The sequence below is a fragment of the Arachis hypogaea genome, chromosome 9, assembly GCF_003086295.3.
Source record: "Arachis hypogaea cultivar Tifrunner chromosome 9, arahy.Tifrunner.gnm2.J5K5, whole genome shotgun sequence".
NCBI classification, from domain to species: Eukaryota; Viridiplantae; Streptophyta; class Magnoliopsida; order Fabales; family Fabaceae; genus Arachis; species Arachis hypogaea.
The window spans coordinates 103,972,793-103,996,457 of NC_092044.1; the positions used below are offsets into that span (position 1 = coordinate 103,972,793).

At 28.3% G+C, this 23,665-nt stretch overlaps 2 protein-coding genes and 2 long non-coding RNA genes across 10 annotated transcripts; 3 read left to right on the forward strand and 1 right to left on the reverse strand.

Moving 5' to 3' along the window:
- The first annotated feature begins 206 nt into the window (after positions 1-206).
- Positions 207-1,810, forward strand: LOC112711413 (ethylene-responsive transcription factor ERF062). The gene has a single exon (XM_025764065.3). The coding sequence runs from the start codon at positions 315-317 to the stop codon at positions 1,629-1,631; it is 1,317 nt and encodes a 438-aa protein (XP_025619850.1). The 5' UTR covers positions 207-314; the 3' UTR covers positions 1,632-1,810.
- Positions 1,811-6,559: 4,749 nt separating this feature from the next.
- LOC112709405 (3-ketoacyl-CoA synthase 2-like) lies at positions 6,560-9,962 on the reverse strand. Its single transcript, XM_025761292.3, has 2 exons — positions 9,329-9,962; positions 6,560-7,327 (listed from the first exon to the last, which is right to left on the reverse strand). Exons 1-2 carry the CDS (start codon positions 9,923-9,925, stop codon positions 6,560-6,562), a joined length of 1,365 nt encoding a protein of 454 aa, XP_025617077.2. The 5' UTR covers positions 9,926-9,962.
- Positions 9,963-17,203: 7,241 nt separating this feature from the next.
- Positions 17,204-20,744, forward strand: LOC112711415 (uncharacterized). 5 transcript variants are annotated; one of them, XR_011865990.1, is made up of 7 exons: positions 17,204-17,508; positions 18,668-18,847; positions 18,952-19,304; positions 19,387-19,506; positions 19,791-19,917; positions 20,132-20,251; positions 20,374-20,744. It is a non-coding gene; the product is annotated as an uncharacterized lncRNA (long non-coding RNA). The 5 variants fall into 5 exon arrangements; XR_011865989.1 differs by having other exon boundaries at positions 20,128-20,251; positions 20,374-20,740; XR_003157471.3 differs by having other exon boundaries at positions 17,207-17,508; positions 18,590-18,847.
- A 240-nt stretch (positions 20,745-20,984) lies between these two features.
- LOC140175353 (uncharacterized) lies at positions 20,985-23,320 on the forward strand. Of its 3 annotated transcripts, XR_011865993.1 has the most exons (5): positions 20,985-21,154; positions 21,721-21,844; positions 21,935-22,038; positions 22,133-22,208; positions 22,309-22,508. It is a non-coding gene; the product is annotated as an uncharacterized lncRNA (long non-coding RNA). The 3 variants fall into 3 exon arrangements; XR_011865994.1 differs by lacking the exons at positions 22,133-22,208; positions 22,309-22,508 and adding an exon at positions 23,098-23,320; XR_011865992.1 differs by lacking the exon at positions 22,133-22,208.
- Positions 23,321-23,665: the final 345 nt, after the last annotated feature.

Here is a 23,665-nt window from a genome sequence, read left to right on the forward strand (position 1 = left end):
TTGTGGGTATCATTTTGGTATTTTACTCGTCAAAATAATCATGTTAGTGTACATAATAAATTAGTTATTTGTATAAAAAATATATTGTTGAAATATAAAATATGCATTAAAAGTACATGAAACAATACATATATTCATACATAAATACATAGTTGATTGATTTTTAGTGTATACATAATATTTTTTATGTCCAAAATATATTTAGTACTCACTCTATGTTTCATAATATAATTTATTTTGGAAATTTGACATAATTTATAATTCAAATATTATATAACTGAAAAGAAGAGTTATATATATTGCCTCTATTGCATATGAATCATTTCTATCTGTCAGTATTTTTTATCTCTGATTTAACTGTCTTAAGGATCTATCTATATATGAAGGATACATTTCCAAAGATAGAAATCTTCACACAAAAGGAATTGCCAACTTGTTTGCAAGAAACGGCAATGGAATCAAAGTTTTTGGACAACGACAATGCAACCATAAGAAGTTCTCATCACTCTCTTACTGCTTCTCATCATGTTCATGCAAACTATTCAATGGAATCACCTGAAAGGCTTCTTTTATGTTCACATTCAATGAAAGAAGAGTTACCACCCTATGATGCCACTTTGATTGGCCATGTCCCTTCAAGTTTCCATGGCAATGAAGACACAAGAAATGGGCAAGAGAAAAACCATACCTTTCAAAAATTCAATAACAACCCTCTGAATCTATTGGAGACTCTGCCAGCATTAACCATAGCACCCTCTTCTTCTGATGCCTCACCACCTTCTTTGATTTCTCCTCCTTCGTCACACAAATTTCCAAACTTGACCTTGTTCTTGCAGGAAACTTCCATGCTCTACTCATCATCCTCGCATCTAAAAAGTGGTGAATCCATGTCATCAAAATCTTCAAACTCCACATTTCCATTGTCGCCACTCCGCCAAACTCAGTGCCAAACAACCACCGCCGATCCACACAAAATCACCAAGAATCTATCAAACATGAGGAGATCCAAGTCTTTCAGTGACCACCACAATTGGTTGAGCACAAGGACACAACCTCTTAAGTGCAGCGGCGGAGGTGGAAGAGTCAACAACAACAACAAGCTTTTCAAAGGGGTGAGACAAAGACACTGGGGAAAATGGGTTGCTGAGATAAGATTACCAAGAAACAGGACAAGGGTATGGTTAGGAACATTTGATACAGCTGAAGATGCAGCCATTGCATATGATACTGCAGCATATATACTAAGAGGAGATTATGCACAGTTGAATTTCCCTGAATTGAAGCATGTGATCAAGGCCAATTCTCTGAATGGAACCATTTCAGCACTCGTTGAGGCAAAACTACAAACAGTTCATCTGCATAAGAAGAATCCCAATAACAATAACAATAACAATAGCAGCAACAACAATTATGATGATTCACCACCATCAGCAGTTTCAGCATGCAAAAATAATGGCAATAAGGGTTCATCATCAAGCATAATGGAGTTGCAGTTAGAGGAAAATGAGAGAAGCAAAAGTGGCTCACTTTCTCATCATCAAGTTTTGGATGTGGAAGGTGTTCAATTGAGCAGAATGCCATCATTGGATATGGACCTTATTTGGGATGCACTTTTAGTCTCTGATTCATGAAACACCCCCCCCCCCCCCTCTTTTTTTTTTTCCACCACAACTATAATTCTCAATTAGACCACCACAACTCTTCTAGCGTGATGCTCAAATTTTTCGTTATAGATTTGGCAGTTTCTAGAATGAAATCATGGATCAACAGGTTAGTAACTCTAGATTTTTTTTTTTTTTGGTCAAGTGGATTGGACAGCCCCCAATCCTAAGAAGAAGCCTCAGCTGGGATTTGAACCCGGGTGCAGTTTGATGAAAGGCGTAGAAATCTTCCATCTGTACCAAGCCTCAGCTGCAGTAACTCTAGATTTAACTGTCTTATAAAATGCATCCTTTTTTGGGCCTGTTATATTATCAAAAAAAAATCTACTTTGAGTAAAATTATTATATCAAAATCTAATTTCTATAACTAAGTTTGATTGGTCTAGTAGTTAATTTATTAATCCGTTTAATTAAGTGTCGGAAGTAAGAAAACGAATATGTTTAGTGCAAGAAATTTTTAAATTCTAAAACACTAAAATAGGTAAGTCGATTTTAGTGTTTTTAAGTTTTTTTATTTTGAGAAAACCCAAATCAAACTATTTGATTTGTATTATTAAAAAAAAGTTGAAATGGTTAAAAGCAAATCGGAGCATCTGATTTATCTGTGTGTATATACCGCTTAAATCACTTGGCAGAACTCTCTTTTTATTTGTCCCTCAGCTCTTTAGAACTCTCCTCATACTCTCTTTCTTTATTTCGAAAAATTACAGTGAGGTTGGGTGTTTTTAATGTGAGTAAAAAATAAAATAAAATTGATGATAAAATTATATTAAAATTATATTATGACGGAATAAAATTTGTAAGTGAGAATCTATTTAATATTGTAAAAGAGACATTAAAAATAATTAAAAAATTAATTTATATTTTAATATCAATAAAATATCAAAATATCATTATAATTTATTTAAATAAATTTTATATTTTATAAATATTATATTCATATATCTTATAAAAATTTAAAATTCATGTATTTACATGTCTCGTATCCTGTTGTGTCCAATGTCCACTGCATCATACAGAGCAACTGAATTTGTGTAACCGGCCAAGCTAAGCTCATCCAATTCTTAGATGGGCCAAATATTTTTTAAATTACAATATGCACTATACTCATAAAAAATCATAATTAAGTGGAACGGCCCAACGGGTGTGCCCATTTTGTGTCCACCCTGATATCTACATTTTTTTATTTAATGTCCAAAGATGGAGGCTTTTTTATTTGTTTCACAAGGGTTATGTGATAATACCAAAAAAGAAAAACTATATCAATAACATTACTTGTATATATGTGCTTCCACATTATAAATGAAATCCTTTCAGGTTACAACTTACAACAATGTACAAAGGATTATGATATTCTTCAATCAAAGCTCCACACTGACTCCAAAAAGAACTGGATTCCGCTGAGATCCTGTACTGATGCAAAGGTACTTCTAACTAATAGGATTTAATTAACATGTATCTTTAAGATAAATATTAAAATTACTGTTAATAAAAATTCTTAAATTTTTTATTTTAATAAATAAAAAATATATTAAAATTTAAACTTTGTATTTTTTCTATATACAGTTTTTCATTAGTAACATGATAGATAAACCATTAAACCCTAAGATAATTAACCTTTTATATATATATTATTTGCCCCTTTCATCATTATTCATAATTTTTATGTATTATATTTTTTCTAGATATGGCTAGTAGGGGATCAAATTAACGAGGCTAAACAAAATATGGCACTAAAAAAATATTGTTCATACCTTTTTTTCCAATTTTCTCCAAAAAAGCTGCGTAAAGATTGCTTCTACGGTTCTACCATACCACATCTTCCATGATAGCTCCCTCTACTTTCATGAATTTTGATTTTTGTAAAGTATTCTATTCAAAACTTTTTACCATATTTTTTATTTTTGTATAAAAGAGTTTTATATTGTCCGATCTTTTAATTGGATATTTACATGTTAATATGACTTCATTTTGATATAATAGGCGATAAAATTATCCATTATACTTTTTTATTTGAAATAAAGAAAACTCAACACATAAAAATGGAGTAAGAAAGAAACATAACATAAAATAGAACATAAAAGGATAATTTTCGGTCATTTCTGACAGAGCCATCAACAACCAAAATGATCAATACTAAACTACTCCTTGTAGCTCAAAAATATCCTTTCTTGTATGTGCTTAACACCTGCTACTCTATTATTGAAGATTCTGTCATTTCTCTCAATCCAGATATTCCAAATCACTGCAAAGAAACTAACTAATAACAACCGCTCCTCCTTTCTGTTATGTATGCCAAGCCAACTCTCAAATAGTCCTTTCATAATTTCTGAGACCGCCCACGGTCTATGAAAGCGTATGAGTCAAACGCTCCATACTTGTCACGTAAACTCACAAACAAGGAATAAATGATGCACAGATTCCGTTTTCTTTTTACACATGACACATAAACTATCATTTTGATGAAGCACGCCTAGTCTGCTCAACCTCTCTTTAGTGTTTACCCTGCCAATCAGAACGAACAAGGCAAAAAGCTCAATTCTCGAAGGTACCAATCCTTCCCAAATTGATCTAGTGAAACTGTAGCTCGTAATCTTTTTCGAGAGAGTCTCCGATTGTAATAGTTGCAGAAACGAATTAGTAGAGAAAATACCTTTATTATCAAATTTTCACACAATATTATCCTCTTTGCCAGCTGATAGATTCATTAGTCTTAATTTTTTATGAAGTTGATAAACTAATTCCATCTCCCATTAAAACAATTTTCTCCTCCAATAAAAACTCTAAATCTATTCTACTCCATCCTATAACCCACAATTCTTTAACACTAAAATGTAAAAAAATAATAGTTTTGTTATTATGATACAGAATTGGCTACCAAAAAAAAGAAGTGATAAGTGCATGCCGCATCACGGGAATATTGCGTGCATTAGAAGGTTGGAATGTTGATGAGTGTGGTGACCTCATGTTTAGCATTGAGAAAATGCATAACCTTATTTAATTATTTTATATTAATGACCATTTTTTATATATCCGTTTAGGAATCATATTTTTTTAAAAGATAGGTAAAGTGATAAAATATTATATTTTAATTATTTTTAAATTTATAATTTTTACTGTAAGTCTTATTATTTTAATTTAAAGAGGATAAAAGTCTTATTTTATTATTTTACCAATTTTTTTATTTTAGATTTGATTATAATTTTTATCTTTCGACTGTTGTTATTGCTGGGTTATGTTGTTAAGTTGCTTTAGTACTGTTCCGTAAGTTTTTTAAACTTTTTTTCTTGCAAACTTCGTAACAAGTTAATAGGCCCGATAAACAATGAAATGAAGTTTTTGCAGTAAAATAGAGTAAATTATCAAATTATTTCTTAAAAGATTATTTATTTTTTAAATTAGTTTTTAAAATTTTTTTAATTAAATTGATTATTTTAAATATTTTAAATTAGTTATGTTAATTTTTTGTCATTTTATTTATTGATCGTATTAAAATTGACTAATGTGACTAATTAAATGATACTTCAATACACATTTACAAATTTTAATTGACTATTAATATTATTAATTTGTAAAATTAGATCAAATCAAAACCTAATTGAAGGAAGAACTTAAAGACATTAGAATCCCTCAATTTGAGGTTAATTTGATCTAATTTCATAAAGTAATCATATTAATAATTAATTAAGATTTTTAGGTATGTGTTGGAACATCACTTAACATGTCACGTTAATAAATTTTGACACAATTAACAAATAAAGTAATAAAAGGACTAACATGACTAATTTAAAATATTCAAATGGTGAATTTGATTAAATAAATCTTTCAAATGACTAATTTAAAAAATGAATAATCTTTTTAAGAATTAATTTGACTGTTTACTCAATAAAATATGCCATTTCAACAACATTTGAAGTAAAATTTACAGAAAACTAAATTCACATATAACCCTGCGCAATAACAAAATTTGTAGCAAAATTTGCATAAAATAAAATTTGTGACTAATTTTGTAAGAAATTTTTACAGCAAAATTTATAAAAATTAAAACTCACAACTAACTTTGCAATAAAAATTTGTAGTTAAAACCATAATAACGAAATTTGCAGCTAATTCTTTAATAAAATTTTTGTAGCAAATTTGCAGCAATGCAATTCGCAACAAAATTTGTAAAAAAAAAGTTTATTCACAGCTAAATTTGTAGGAAACAAATTGGTAGAAAAACATGACAAGAAATAAAATTTTTTAAGAACATCTATAGCAAACACTTTGCATCTAAATTCACAACAACTTGCCTGTTTTTAACGAAATCCACATAATAAGACTGGGATTTGCAGCTAATTTCGTAATAAAAATTTGCAATTAAATTCGCAAATTTTGTTGCTGTGATCGTGAATATGACAATGTCCAAACATGTTGCCAAATTATCTATAAATTTTGCTGCGAATATTTGTATGAAAATTTTTTTTACAGCAGAAATTTGTAATATAAGTATGTAATATTTATCGTCTTATGCTATAAAATTAGTTGTAAAAGTTTTACAATTTTTTTTCGATTGATAAATGTGTAACAAATTACTGAAAAAAAATCACAGATAAAAATCATAATAATTAACGCTCTTTATCCTCACAAAGTCACTTCAATTCTCAAATTTTTAAATGTTTGAGAAATAAATTAAGATAAATATAAGCGATTCAAAAAAAAGACTATTCATATATAAATGATCTCTTGATAATTAACTCTCAATAAAAGCAGTGAAAAACTTATTATACCAATCATTGCCTCCCAAAAGAGAACTAACAAACAATCAAACCGACACATTATAAATTAATCTCATAGCTAGAGAAACTAAAACTCTTCTTTAAGGGAAAAAAAAAAAACTAAAATGTTTATTATTTCCCCTAGTTTTCAGTATCGGTAGGAAATTCATTAATCTCATTTGTCCACAAATTTTTCTCATGTTTTGGATCAATAGTTCTAAGTGCACACCAAACAGCACTATTACACTTGAATCCAGATCCAAACGCAATTTGCCAAATGCGATTTCCTTTTTTAATCCTTCCTTTGGCTTCACAATATGCCAGCTCATACCAAACTGAACTGCTTGAGGTATTCCCATATCTATATAGAGACATTCTAGAAGGTTCCATATGCCAATCACTTAGTTCAAGCGTTTTTTGCATTTCATCTTGAACCGCTTTTCCACCGGTGTGAATACAAAAGTGCTCAAAAGCTAACTTAAAATCAGGAGTGTAACACTTAATAACCATTTTCTTGAAGGACTTTCTTGCAATTAAATTTAAAAGAAACTTGAGTTGTTCCATTCGGGGCAAAACATAAATTCCAAGAGTTGAGATATTAGCTTTAAGGGCTTGTCCAGCAGAACTCATAATATCTTTGGAGAGTGCAACACCGGTTATGTTATCATCATCCTCTTTTTGCATTACACTGTTGTAGCAATAGTCTTGAGAACCTTTGTGTGTTCTAACAATGTGTTTGAGATAATACTTGGAACGATTAGAATCAGAGTTGAGGTTTGAGAGTAAGACTGCAGCACCACCCATTCGAAAGAGGCAATTAGAGAGTAGCATCGAACGGTTGTTTCCTGTGTATGAACCTCCATTGATGTTTTCGGTGCTGATCACTAAGGCATAGGAATTGGGATGAACCTATATATACATTCATTTGAAATAATAGGTTAGACACCATTTATACTTAGACAAACGTTTTAAAACGTCTTTATTTAATTTCGTTTATTGAATAAATTGTCGTATATTAAATTTTTGACGTGTGATATAAATTAAAAGTGTTATTTTTATTAAATAGTGATATTATGTTTTTAAAATTGTGATTTTGACTTTAATATTAAATTTTTTAATTTCTTTAAAATTTATATTTTATTATTTTTTATAATTTTATAATATTATTTTTCTGTTGTCATTGTATTATTATTTTGATACTTTTTTCATTTTGCAAATTTTACAATTTTTTATGATTTTTTAATATTTTTCTTTGATTTTTAAAGATTTATATTTTAATTTATTAATTCTTATTGTTAATTGTTCTATTTTTAGTCCAATAATTCTTATTTATTTTTGAATTTTTTGAATAAAAGTATAAAATTTATTGTGAAATTGAGATTTTAAAAAATATTATTTTGTATAAATTCAAAAAATTTAGTATTGTTTGAATTAATATTAGTTAGAATTATTAATATAATTATTTTTTTCTTAAATCTTTAATTTTATTTATAATTTATTTTTTTATTATTAATTTATATTTTTTAAAATTTATTTTTTTACTGTAACCTAATAAACAATTTTAAAAAAAATTATTTTTGCAATTTTTATATGAGTGGTGTCCTTTATACATACTAATGATTCAATTAAAACTTAACTGAATAATGAATATTATAAAATATATATTTTAAAAATAATTTTATTAAAAATTATAATTTTAAACTTTTTCTTTGGTAAAAATAAACCAAATTAATAATTGACTTTTATACTAAATCTAATTGATTAATTGGTGAATAGTGATAAATTTTTAATTGAGTACCGCTAGGGAGCTAATGGTGTCCATCAAGAATCGAATTCTTAACTTTTTAGATCTAAAGTTTTAATACCATATCATGATATCACTCATCCTAAAAACTTCAACTGATAAGAAAAGATAACACTAATGATTATATCTCTAATACTCCCTAAACCTCTATTATGCATATTATACAAATATTCTATTGACTCTGTATACTTTCTCATGAATTATATACCATCATAAATTACTCATATTTAATTTTAAGGCGATCAAAAATCTTATTATATTTAACCTTGAAATAATGATATTTACTTTATAAATAAAATTAGGCACTCCGCCTGTCACAAAAGAGGGGACAATGGTCCCTCCCAAGTTTTAAATTTCTTTTATAAATTATATATAAATTTTAATTTAATTTTTTTTAAAATATTTATTTTATTCTCATTTATATTATGAAATTAAATTTTGGTCCCTCTCTAAAATTGATCCTAGCTCCTCCGCCCTAGCATACATAAAGCATAGTACACTTTCTCGAAGTCACATAGGTCACAGCATATCATATTATGTATATAGTTTACTCTATTATGAAACGTATAGTCAAGTTAAGCCCATTAGTAGTCCATGCATAGCAAATTAAAGAAAATAAACCTCATTTTTTATTTGTAGTTTCTAATTTGTTAGTCAACCATGTTAGCTGTTAGTTGATAAATATAAATTAAAATTAAATATTAAAATTAAATATTAATATAAAATATATTAAATATATTTTAAAAATAAATTGAATACATAAATTTATATAAAAATATATAATAATTAATTTTGATATACACAGAATATTTTTTTTTCTCTCAATATAGTATTAATAAACGGTTAACTCGAGAATAGAGACAAAACAAAATTCAAAAATAATAATAACAACAATAAAAAAGAGATTTTATTTTAGAGAAATACTTCTTATCTTTTAAATTTTTAGTTTTTAATTTAAATAATATTATTTAATTAATTTAAATATTCACTTTTATAAGAAGTTATTTATTTTTTAATTTTTTTAAAATTGAATAATATAATAATTTTTAAAAAAATACCTAGTTGCACTGATTATTTATTTTACAAGTATGTTGAAATTGATGTACCTGTAAGAGTCTTTTGGCGAGATCAATGGCTACAAGTCCAGCACTACAACCCATGCCACTTAGATTATAACTCAAAATGTCATCCTTAAGCCTATAATGGTTCACAACCATTGAACTCAAAGATGGTGTTGTGTTCAACAAGCTACAATTTGTTACAATTATCCCTATCTCCTCTGCCTTCACTTTTGTCTTCCTCAAAACCTCATCAATGGCGCCAACCATCACCGATTCTGTCTCTTTCGCCGCCTCCGCTAAGCAAATGTTTGGGGGGATCTCCAATAAAGCCTCCGGCATGTGAGTCCTCTGGCCGAGGCCGGACTTATCTAAAATCTTCCTTTGAAAATCCAAGCTCTCATCTGGGAATCTGCCTGTGGACTTTAGGCACTCAAGGAACATGTCTTTAGTGCACATGCATTTCGGGTTAGGTTTGTAGCATGCAAAATCCAGTAGATAAACGTGTCTTCTTCTTTTAGGGTTCATAATAATAATGATGATGATGATAATAATAAGGTGAAATGTGGTTAGCCACCACAATGAAAGTGGAATATTATGATGAGAGGTTTCTTGAATGAGAGTGGTGGGGGAGTTTGAAAACATAATAAAAAGAACTAACAAGGCAAATAAAAATGGCACAAGAAAGATATTCATCACGATGAACTTTTGATATATATGTGGGATATACATAACTCTCACACAATTTATAGAAGCCGGTTTGTGCCTAAGTTGTTGAGTATATTAGAGGTCGATAAACCCGGCTCGGTTCGACCTGAAACCAAATACAACTATTGACCTAATAATTAAACCGGGCTATGTTTGGGCTTAGAATTACCGGGCTCGATCTAGTTAAGAAAGTAATTGTGAGTATATATCATTGGTGAGTGGTGACTTAGCTTGGTCCAACATGAATATATTGTTTTGAGTTTAATGAGTACGTACTTTAATATTTAATGATAGTATACAATTATTTTATATTATTAATTAATTATATTTAAGAATTCGAATGACTTTTTAAATAGTACTAGAGAAAATTCTAAGTCAAAAAATAGGAGAAAACATTGATTATAACAATTAACTGTGACAGCACATAATTAAATGATAATAATTTTTTTATGGTATTTTCTAACTCGATAGGTCATAGATTGATCCGTCGCGAATCTCAACTCTATTTAAGAGTTTGTCGTTGATCAATAAATTGCTACATAAACAAACTGAAATTCGAACCCTCGATATTTAATTAAACGAATTAATAAATTTAACTACTAAATCAACCCAAATTGATTTGTTGATATTGATAATGTTAAGAAATTAGCATACTCAAATTATTTATTTTTTCTTCCCTTGTCTTGGATTTAGACATGATACTTGCAAGTGATTAGTTTTTGTTTGATTGAACCACCGACATTTGAGTCTTATTATTAGACATTTAGATTTAGTGTTAGTTTCTATTGGTTTATTTAGGAGAAAAACAAAAGTAATTTTTTTTATATAAAAATATTTTTATTAAGTTTTAAATATATTTGGATACATTTTTTTTAGAAAAATATATTTAAATATAAAATAATTTTTATTTATTAATTTTTTTAAAATAAAAAATAAATATATACTTTTTTAATTTAATCCAAACTAATCTTTACACTTTGTTTGGATAGATAATAGAAAATGGAAGGAAAGAAAATGAGAGGAAAGAAAATGAGAAGAATGAAAATAGAAGGAAAAATGAATTGTTTTATGTGTTGTTTGGATAAAGAAAAACTGGATGAAAAAAAATAAAGAAAAATTTTTTTTTGTTTAGATGTAAAGAAAAGTGAGAAGAAAAAAAATTATAATAGAAAAAAATTACATTAATATCCTTATATCTTTTATTTTTTTAATTAATCAAAAGATAAATTAATAATTTTATACTTATTACACATTTTTCTTCTATTTTCATCTCATCTTTGAGAAGAAACATTTTTATAGATCCCACATCAATTTTTTTTTTTTCATTCTATTTTCTTTTCTCATCCAAATAACAAAAAATTCACATTTTCATCCATTTTTTTTCTTCACATTTATTTCTTTCCTTCCATATTCACTCCATCCAAACAAAGTGTTAATCCAACTAGAAACTCGACAAATCTGGCTTGACTTGGCTGAAAATTCTAAGAAAAGGGTAGAGGTCTGTGACGGAGGTTTTTCTTTTCTTTTTTTTTTTAATTTAAACTTGAATTTCAGATCACTGATTAATGAACTAAGGTGAAGTACAAGCTAAGGTGGGTCTAGTGGTTTTTTAATTTGTTGGATAGTGACCCTCGTTCGAATATACTGTGTAGTGTGTACTGCAGGTTTTTTGTGGTACTTTGTTTTTACCCTTTATGTTCTTGTAATTAAAAATGTCCTCTGTACTATTTAAAAAGTGTTATATGAAACTAAAAAATTAGTTAGCTATCTTATATATATACATACGTATATATATAGTCACCAACAAAAAATACGTGTATATGTATTTTTAATATTTATTTTATATTTTAAATTTTTAATATATATTCTATACTGATTGATGATTTATTAATATGGCTAATTGTTTATAAATACATAACATAATTGATGTCAATCATATAAAATAGATAGAAAGATAACCATAAAAAATATTTCCGAAAGACTCATTTGTTAACAAAAATATTCTTTAAATATCTGAATGATAAAACATTAAAATTTAAAAGCGATCCGAAAATTTTAAACTGATGAAATAATCAAATATTATACACATACACACATATATATTCTCAAAAGGAAAATTGAAAATCGATTTTTTGTGCAAGCCTAATTAATTCATCATTAAAATTTGTAGATTTTACACAAATTAAATTTTTGTGATTTTCTTTTGTGAATGACCAAATTTTTTTAAAAAACAAAAAAATTAGAAATCAAATTTCACTTTCATATATATATATAATAGTTATCTAAATTCTCTCATAAATTAAAAATAATAAATTATCAAAATAGTATCTAAAAATTTATGGCACTGAGAAAAATAACTCTAAAAGATATTAACAACAAATAAATCATTGAAAAATTAAAAAAAAGATAAAAAAAACTAGATATTAAATATATATTCTAAAAAAAGAATTTAGATATCATGTTTTGATGAATTTATTGCAAACATCGTTAGAAAAATAAGATATTTCTATCCTCAAAATTTGATAATTTAATGTAAAGTGAATTTTTAAATTTTTTTATTGTAAATGGCTAATTTTTTTTGAAAAATGAAAAGAAAAATCTAGAAATTAAATTTTGTTCCAATTTTTTTCGCATCTTCTAAATATTTATTCAAATGTACAAAGATTGGATCAAATAAATAAGTCGTTTGCTAAATACAAAAATTTTTTGTCACTTATAAAAAATATAATATTTGTTAGTTATTTTTGTCATATTTTAAATCCTTTAGAAACTGTTTTATAGATAATATCTTTTAGAGAACTTTTTATTAGTTTTTAAATTAAAATTTAGCATCAAATATACAAGTTTATTATCATCAAATTCAAAAGTCATTTATCATTTATAAAAAAATATTTTTTAAATTATTTTTTTCACATTTTAAGTTATTTAAGAGTATTCTTTTTTATTTTCATCTTTTAAGAATATTGTTACTTTTAAATATTTTGAAGAATTCTTTCATAGTTTACTCTTGGATATAGAAGGAACACTTAGTACCCAGAAACTAAAAGCATTATCCGAAAGTTCCAGTAAATGAATTTAGATTTTTAAAGTAAAAAAATTTGTAAAATGGTAAAGTAAATAGTTAATCACCATTGATTATGTGACTTCTATGAATTATGTGTCACACTATCTTAATTTAATAATAATAAATTTCTTAGTTTATTAGTTTATCAGTTTATCAACTTTCTAACTTTAAAGAATTTTGATCCCAATAAACTAACCCGCCTGCTTTATTTCCATACATGTAAAATATAACTCAAGATGTATGATTTAACGATTATCTTATTAGAAGAGTTTTAAGTGTATCAGTGTTTCTGGTGTTCCAATTATTTTAATCGTTAATCTGAATTATAAAAAAATATATAATATATATTAATTAAAACGATTAAAACAATTGAAATACCGGTATTCTTAGTACACTTAAAATTTTTCCTATCTTATTAGATTCCTTAACTAAGTGGTTATATTATGATTCATAATTTTTTTTCTTTTTTGTTAAAAAGAAAAAGTAACAGTGAGACTATAGAGTAAATCATAAAAGAATTGAAGGCTGCTACATGCATGGACCTAGCTAGCTACTTATTACTACAAAATTAATAAGAAATAAATTTGATGGAGAAGAGGGCTAGCTAGGGCATTGCAGCTTCATGCTAGTACGAACCATGTGTGGACAGTTATGAAGGCAGCACCCAGAAGCAGGTGGATATATCACGGTAATTAATGAAAGTTATTTCAAACTAGGTTGATCGGTTCTCAATCTCATAGTGTACTACATGATATGTCAGAAGTATGTAAAGGCCTTCAATTTTTACTTCAACTGGCTTGTAATCTAGTGTACTATATGTCTATATGATATCAGAAGTATAATAAAAAAGGAGGGGACTCATATATATATTATAACAAAAAAAATTATTTGTAAGTTAAAATCTACTACTAAAATCAGTTATTATATATATATATATATATATATATATATACGAGTTATTTAACTTATTTTTTAATATATATTTTAGTATAATTTTATATTGATAATGACTAATTTTAATAATTAATTTTAGTATACATCGTGTAATATAATTGATATTATAATTATTCATAGCATACAAAGGCATGCTTTTTTGTTTTGGACCAGAGGCATGCTTTATTTTGAAAACTGAAAAGAAAAAGGGTCCACATATATGTCATTTTCTCTTTTTTTTAGCTTTATATATTTTTACCAATAATAAGATTAATATAATTTTTTATCAGTAATTAATTATTAATATTTAAAAATATTAGCTAAAATTATAATACTAAACTATTAGATTAAAAATATAAGATTTTTGATAAAAAAAAATGCTGCTCAATATAAACTAAAACAGTAGTAGCTGACCTTTGATATTTTTTTATTATTATTGTATATATGAGCAAGTATCTAATAAAAATTGTATGTTTTTTTAATAATTAATATAAACATTTGCATGTTATATATGTTGGATGGTGCCTTGAAACTAAAAGGTGAAATCTATCAAATCGAGGTTAATTGAGAGTACTCAAACACATGCAATAAAACCAAACCCGGAATAAACGATACTTGGACCAATAAGGAAGGTAAACGATAATTACACAAAATCACGAATAAGGAAACTTTTGAGTGCGTCAGATTTTGTGGGCGGTTAAAGAGTGAGTAGCTTGTTTATTATTATTTCTGGTAATTATTACTTTCCTTTTTTGTATGTACCATAGCAGGCAGGTTTAAAAATTCATTTGTACTGTAAGTCTGTAACTCTATTTACTTTCTCCGTCTATATGGTTATGTTTTGTTAAAAAACACCGGGCACTAAAATTAGTAAAATGCATAGTTGTCAGAACTGATTGGTGTTGAGCTGATTAATTCGGTTCTATATAAATAAAAAGTAAAAATAACTAAAAATTTAAAATTAAAATTTAAAATATATATTTTTATTAATATTTTAAAAATATTAAATTATTTTAAAATAATATAAAATATAAATAATAAATATTTTATTATTTATATTCTATTATAAATATTTTTATTTTGTTTTTATATTAAAATAATTATTATTTTTAAATTATAATAATTTATTAATTAATTTATATTCATTATATTATTATATACTATAAGTATTTATTGAAAAATAATATTAATATTATATAATTAAAAAATAAATAAATTTATAATTATTATTAAATAAAAATATAATTAATTTAAGGATAAATGAGTTTATAACTAAAATTAAAATAAATTAAATAGAAGTAATTTAATGAAAGATGTTTATATATATTATAATTTGCATATATATTAATGAAGAACACAGCAGTCTAGTGGCTGTAATTCTAACATTTTGAATATATTTTTAATTCGCATCAGTTCATTGCCTTACACGATCCAAATATCAGACTGATATAAAGTTTAGTTCATTAATTTTTTGGTTGAACTGGTTGGTTCGGTCTGATTTTAATAACAATGTTAAAATAAGTATATAGAAATATAAAATAAAAAAGATTAGACCACCAACAAAATTGAGTATCTTTGTCTAGTAATTAATTATTAATATATAAAAATGTAAATTAAAAATATATTATTAAATTATTAGATTAAAGTAATTAGATTGATGATTAAAAATATTGAACAAAAAATAATAAATTCTGTTGACTTTAAAATTTTTTTCATATAAAATTATATTTGATAAATAAAAACAGATATAAATATTGTATTTTAAAATATTAAATTAATGTATTTTATATATTTTTTATAAAAAATACAAAAATATTAATAAAAAAATATAATTTATTTTTTTAGTGTCTTTATTAATTTTTTTAATTATATTTTTTTCATAAATTTTTTGTAAGAAAGAAAATAAAAATAAACTAATGAATTATAGCTTAAATAACATAATCTTTCTATAATTATTTAAAAGTTGTAAATTTAAATCTCTTTATCTTTAATAAAAAAAATAAAGATGAATGAAATATATTCTATCTTATATTTAATTTGTCATATCGAAGGCAGTACAAAATACTAGTTTTTATTCTTTTATCACTTGTGACATGTTCTCAAATGTCCTGCTGTCTTGTTCCGAACGTAGCTTATGTATCTTGCTTGGTGAATATTACGGTGTATTTGATATTGTGCCTAATTTATTAAAAAAGGTAAATAGATAATATTTAATAAATTTTAAATATTTTATTTTTTATTTTAAATATTTTATTTTTTACTTTTAAAAAAAAATTAAGTAATTTAGACCCTATAATAAAAGACACCATAAAACTCACCATCTTACTTTTACCTGTTTTTGTTAAATGTAATTTGGTCATTATTATAATTTAAATTAATAAAATTTAGTATTCAATATTAAAATATGTGTATGAATAAATAATAAAATGTGTATATATTTGATTAAAATTCTAATTCATAATATTATGTATTTTATTTATTTATATTATATATGTGCCGAGATGATAATATATATTTCATATTAGCGACTCGATTCTATCCAATCAGAACGAATTTTGATCATATCGAATTTTTATTTCTGGTGAAATAGGTCGAATTTTAGATGTGTATGTTCCTAGCTGAATATCCCGTGAATAGAGTTATTAGGGTATGGATTTTTATTTCAAGTATATAGAATAAGGTTTAAAAATTAATCATTCGTATTAAATATATATTAAAATACAAAATGTATATTAACACAATATTATATATTTGTATATGCTAGTTGTGTCTTTCTATAATCTTTTTTATTAGTTTATTTAGGAACTTACGTCAAAATACAGAGATAGTTTGTATATTTCTATGTGCATAATCTCTAATTCGAATAGATAGCAGAAGGTACTATATGCAAGTAGAATTTCTATTTTTCGTTCAACAAAATTTCATAGTTTAGACATTTAATCAAGTCCATGCCGATGCATATACATATATGGAAATTAGACTATATATATATATATATATATATATATATATATATATATAAATTAATTATCATACAATTCTAACTAATAAAAAACATACTAATTTCGCTAGATAATTAAGAAGAAGTCCAGCCATTTGCTGCTAACTCTTATTAATTGACTGGATCTCAGAACCTATTTTATCATACAAGCAAGAAGTAATATTTTAATTTATCCACAGTGAACAAAATTAATCCTAGTTAACCCCCACCTTTTACTGTTGTACTACAGAATCATCCAAAACCCTCAACGACTGCGCCACCCTCTCACATTCGTCGTATGCGTTTCCTACCTGGCGTCAACCCTGATCAGCGCCTCCCTACCGTCCACATGCGAGCAACCACGAGCGTCAGAAGCTCACCCTAGTCTGTCGCTACTGCTGCATATCATTGTTTCTGCACCATTGAAGCATCCCCTTCTCAGCCGGACAACTCGACGGTGCCTCCCGTGTTCTGCCCCTGCAAACGCCACGTCAGACTCCTCGAGGCTGCGTCGCGAAGCTTCGCCTAAAAGTACACTCTTTGGTAAGTATTTATTAAGGGATGTTACTTGATTTTGTTATGAGTATAGTGGATGTTACTTGATTTTGTATTAGAACCTATACATATAATGACACATTCATATAATATAATTTTTGAATTATTGGATGTTACTTTTGTGTAAGATTAGAGGTTTGATTGTAGAAATTGAAATGGGTTTTCTGTGATACTAGTTGTTCCTTTTTTTCTGAATTGGCAAATATGGCGAGAAAACAGAGTCCCTAGTTCGTTGGTTTTTCCCTCGAAATCACATTGGGTTTGATTGTAGTGAATATAGGTCAATGCAATTGTTAGACACTGGATGTTGTTGTCATTAAGTGTCCCCTCTTGCTGAGTTGCATGTGCATAGAGATTGAATATTACTGTTTTTATAAATTGGACTGTTTTTTTTGTTAAAAAATTCTTTTCCTTTCTCGCTAAAAAAGTGGATGCTGTTTGTTTTCCATATTATTGTTTCTCCCTTGAATCTAAAAAAAGTGGATGCAATTTGTTTTTTTTATTATTGTTTCTCCCTTGAATCGGTGGAATCTGTGTGCACCCGCTGCTCAATTTTTTTGTTTCTTGAAGGTGTTCAAATTCTTTGCGAATAGTTCCTATTGAGTTGACTCTACCTATACATGCTAAACTGGATTGTGTTCGATGTGCATGATTTGAAATTTAACTACACAATTACAATGGATTTAGTTGACTAAATATGGTGAAACAAGCCCTTCTTCCCTAAATTTGTGTATATATGTTTCTGATCATATTAAATGTATGCTCGTTTTAGTATGTATGTGGATGATTCTTGGCTGATTTTATCTATTTACATGTCCAACTAGGTGTGTTATAGAGGTGATTAAATTTTACTGAATTGTTGTATGTTGTTCTCAAAATTCAATGCTATTATATCGTAAATTTTCCTTGTGTGAATAGCTACCCAAAAGTGGATATTTACATATTAATAAACCACCTCATTTGTGTTGCTGAAAAAAAGGTTAAATGCTATTTACCGTTATCGACGTGTGCTTTCACATGATTCTATTTGTGACTTACAGCTACTTTTGCTATTAACAAAAATTATTAGAGTCGCAATGCTCGCCCAGATACATTCATGATATGATGAGCTAGCTTACTAAAAACAACACGATTTTGAAACTAGCAGAGATAGAGGAAATTGGCTTCGAATACTTGAAGCATATTCCATTCTGGGATGTGAAGCAAGACATTATGGTTCATCTGGCTTAATCATACGATTTTAGGATGAGAACCTTGATAGTTGATGCTGGCAACATCCGCCTCAATGCCAAGTTAATCGGGCAGATTTTCGGCATTCCTTCCGATGGTGAGTTCCTCTTTCTAAATTAATTAACCTGCCATGGGCCTATTTGTGCAAATAACATTTTTTATATCTAATTTATGTTCAACTTACACACATACATGTTGCAGATGATGAATTCTCATCTCAGGAAGACAAAAATCTGGCACATGTAACCATCAAAAGGCAGTTCCATATAAGAACAACCACTGAACTCCGAGATTTTGTATACAACTGCCCTATGAAAGCGGAATTAGATAGGATGGAGTTTAGAAGATATTTCATACTAGTAGTAATGAAGATGTTCTTGTGCTCAACAACACAATAGGTAATTTTGCCATGACACATTTACCCAGTCCTGAATGTTTCTGATCCTAGGAGATTCAATTGGCCGTTGCATACGCTAAAGTGGTTGGACATGGCAGTAGAGAAATATAAGTTCAAAAAGAACAAAATTTGTGAGGGCTGCATGTTCGTTATGTTGGTAGGTTGGATTGAATAAGTATTAATAAACTGAGCATATCATTTATGTTGTAGAGCATAATTTGTCTACGTCTTTTGTTTAGGTATTGTATTTTCAGTGGCTGAAACACGGTCAACTGGATAACGGTCATGAGTTGGAGCCATGGCTCATTGCATGGACTGCTGAAAAGCTCGAAAAAAAGGCAACATATATCCTTTTTGAGGTACTCATTTATATGACTATTTCTTTACAATAGACTATACATGATTCCGGTGTTTAACTCCCTTTGTCATATATATCTTATGAATGGTGTTACTATAAGTGACATTCGATATAAGTTTTTTCTGCATACTTTGATTTTTATGCTAGGCTGATAATGGTTTTTTCTTTTAGCGAAAAATCGGATCTTACTTCTTACTTATATGTCAGATGTTTTTTTTAGTTGTGTGTCAGGGATACTTATAAGTTAGATTTTAATTACCTGATTCATTGCATGTCTTAAATCAGGGGTGCCTCGAAAAAAAGAGGAAGAAAGCAAAGACCTAAAAGGCCAATCACCTCAGGCTGCAAGAAAAAAAAAACTTCCAAAAAAACATAGCCGAAGCATAAAGAAAAAGCTTCAGTTGCTCCAAGGGTAAGTATGTATTTTAGTGTAAATGTGTTAAGAGTATGATGCCATCTTGTTATGCATGATTTATAGGATACGATCCCTGTAGTTCTCTAATTGTACCAATATTTCTTAATTCGCAGTACAAATTGAGTGTTTAGTCTGGTTGCAATGTTGGTCCTTCCCTATTATTAACTGCATCATTTTTTTGTGATTAATATTATGTTTACAAACAAGCAAGCTCCGCTGCTAGAGAGAGTAAGCAGGAATCAATGGAAAGATAACCACGTAAATGCACAACAAAGCCATCTCCAAATAAAAAAGGTCACTGCGCGATGAGAGATTGAAAGTGTCCCCGGAAGTGAGTATATCTTTCTGATTGTGTATGGATTCAATTCTTTATAAGCTAAGTCCTGTTCGGATTATCTTTTTCATCCTAATTAGATGTTTCTTTAAATTACACCTTTGATGTGAATAAAACAGATAAGACTGGGCACTACCAAGAGAAAGGGGGAGTTACAAGAGACCAAACACGTAAGGCCAACACAAAACTATCTGCAAAGAAAGCTGCCTTGCTGAATGTAGAGGTTGATGATGACAATGAGCCTCTTACTAAGAAAATTGGTCGAATGTTTCAACAGAAAGTGGACCCACAAAATACAAAGATGGAGTTTGCCAATGGGACCTCAATAAGGAAAAAACACCTCAGAAATTAACCGACTCCAGAGTTCATGATCCATGCACACCGTCAACAACATTGGTGCAACATGCAGAATGGAAATTTGACGGGCAAGTTCCCTGCAAATTTCCATTTCCTGTGGCTATTTTGATCATAATAAGAAATTATTAAATTTATAAATACAAAGTGTTCCTTTGTCTAACATAGGTTGATTTCTTGTCGATGCAAGACCCGAAGAGTAAAAAAATATGGGAATACGTTGAACAACTTTAGTACACAAATCTCTTGTAGAATGTGATGCCGAGCAATCTATGTTGCCAGACACCTAGTCCATAAACACCCGGCATCTCCCCGAAAATGACTCAGATAGTAAAGACCACTACGCAGTACACTCCTATATCGGTGCATCCATTGCTAAAGGGTTGAAAGCTCAACGAGGATGATGAGCAACAAGTTATACAATGGATTGTCAATGCATCAATGGGCAAAGAGCAGGCCATGTCATCATATGAAGGTATGCCACATCAAATACTACTCAAGGAAGACATGCACACGCTGCAAGACCGTCGCTAGGTCAACAACAATGTAAGTAAAACAGGCTAACAATGCACTAGAATGAGTGAATTTTTAAAATATGTTATCTCTTAAAAAGGTGACATTGTCAAATGAAAATTGACCATGAAGATCATTCAATGGATGTGTTACACTTGTAACGACTCGGCATCTTTACGATTTAAGCGTGACTTCTATTGTGTTTCTCCAAGGATTTTGATATGTATAGTATATTGAAATTTTAGTGTTTGATATTTGCGCGAGCATAGTAAATAGTGTTGTTTTAATAGAAAATGGTTATACAAAAGAAGAACCTGAATTCTTTCAAGGAGGTTCCAACTCTGAGTTATATGGGTTTGGGTCCTCATTTTGGTCCTGATACTAGATATTTTGACAAGGTAGCAATTTTCAGAAGACATTGGGTAAGTCAATCTGTTAGATGACTAAAAATTGTATGTTTCTTCTCTCTTATTTTAGATGTTTGATTACATGAATTGAACTGATACTTGCATGTTACTGGTTCATCTAAGGCGATGTCTTAATTTCGATTTGGGAAGTGTCATATTCTGTATGCTTTGACACGAGTGTTTTCATCACAGTGGTTTTTCCCCGTCTATCTTCATGGTCATTGGTGATTATATGCCTTTGAGATTACCCGGAAAGGGTGGTTGATACTAGATAGTCTATATTTTGAAGCGCATGATGATGAACAGTTCTTATACGGTAAGAATATAAGACCCACATACTACGAAGACATCCTCAAAAATTAAACTTGTAGTATACAATAGTAATCCAACTATACATGCTTTTCAGGGAAGACTAATTGAAGACGTCACTAAGGTGCCAATACCCGCATACAAGCTCACAGAGAATGACCTGTCTTGTTCGTACGCCAGCATGCCCAAACAACCAAACTGGTGAGTTGCATCGAAGCCTATCAAGTATCAATAATCTTACTTGCAATTCACTTGATATTGCTACTTAGTCTCATGGATATTTCCATTCATGTAGCTGTGATTGTGAGGTCTACGTGATAAAATTTATCGAGTATTAGAGTGAAGACAAAAATATGCTATTTTAGGACGAGGTGAATTTAAAATATCTATTACAATTAATATTTACGTCTTTCTAACTAATTACTTTGTCGCTTTAAAATCTCTCGCTCACAACCAATTTTTCCATTCAAGACATCATAAAGGAGTTCTGAAAGAAAATTATGCTCGAGATAGTTTTGGATCCTTATAATTTTCTCATTGAGTAAGCTCTAAAGGAGTTGAAAAATCATCTTGTACGCCGCAACCAGCCCAGAAACAAACATAAGGTGAGAACCCCTCACGGCACCGAGCACAAAGATCATGCTAGAGCGTGTGAGGTTACCTACGAAAAAGCCAAGCAAAGGGGGAGACAAGAGAAGAAGAAAGACGCCTATAAAAAATCATGAAAATATATACATATGATGCTGTCACCATTTAAGACACTTGTCATATTGTTTGAATAGTTTTCTTGTATTGGAGTTGTGGACCTCTATAAGTCATTTTAGGCTTTACAGTTTTTTCCTTTGTAAGTCATACATAGCATGTTTCACTACAAAAAAAAAATTTATATTGTAGGAATATGTTAACAGAAGTTTTTAAAAAATCATACAAATTTAATTATAAAAATAGAAAGTTATCTTCTATTTTTTTAAGAGTTTTATTAACAGCACTTTTTATTTTAAATAGTAAAATTTTTAAAATCTCCTCAAATTAAAAGCATTTTTCCCAAACAATTTGGCAAGGCCAAAAATATTTCTTCCCGCGAAAATCATTTCCCCTACTCCCACCATTTTCTGCTCCCACTCTTGTCATATTCTAACTACTTCTTTATTTTTCATTATTCGCATTTCTTCATTGATTGTTGCTGCTATCCGGGGTTATGCCGTGCCACTGCAACTCACATTCGTGTTCTTGCTACTATTCACATTCTGGTTAATACAGTTGTTCACGTTTGTGTTGTTCTTGCTGTTTGGGTTACATTACTGATGTTGTTCGTATTCATAGTTGCAGGTATTCTTCTATGCAACGGTATGTATATGATAGTATATAGAGATAGAAACTGTTAAGGTTTATGAACTAATTATTCCTTTTTTTATTATCATTTTGTATCACAATATTATGAATTTTTGTCTCTAAATTTAAGTTTAATTTTGTATTTCTATAATTTGTAATTCTATTTCTGTGGGTTATTGATATTCCAATTTTTTGTCTCTACTATTTGTATGTAATGTGCACATGTTATGAAAGGTTCTTTCTGAATTGAATTTGAAATGAAATCAACGAAAACAAATAGCATTCTTTGCTACTATTAAGATCGAAAATTTAATTGAAACACATTTAAGGGGAGAGAAGAAGACACTTACGTTTATTTGATATAATTAGAAATTTTATTGCTACATTCTTTCTGATTTCTCTTCCCATCAATTCTAATCACCTTATTACATTTATTTTGTTGTCTGCGTATACTTGCTATCCTCAGCAACAAGAAAAGGGCTCACCCCTCTCAAAG

What these genes read in the sequence shown, in the direction of transcription:
- LOC112709405 (XM_025761292.3), bottom strand. Translation starts at nt 9,925, where the DNA reads ATGTTTTCAAACTCCCCCACCACTCTCATTCAAGAAACCTCTCATCAT. An exon ending in TCGCCAAAAGACTCTTACAG is followed by an intron (nt 7,328 to 9,328) that starts GTACATCAATTT and finishes ATGTATATATAG; the next exon opens with GTTCATCCCAATTCCTATGC.
- LOC112711413 (XM_025764065.3), top strand. Translation starts at nt 315, where the DNA reads ATGAATCATTTCTATCTGTCAGTATTTTTTATCTCTGATTTAACTGTC.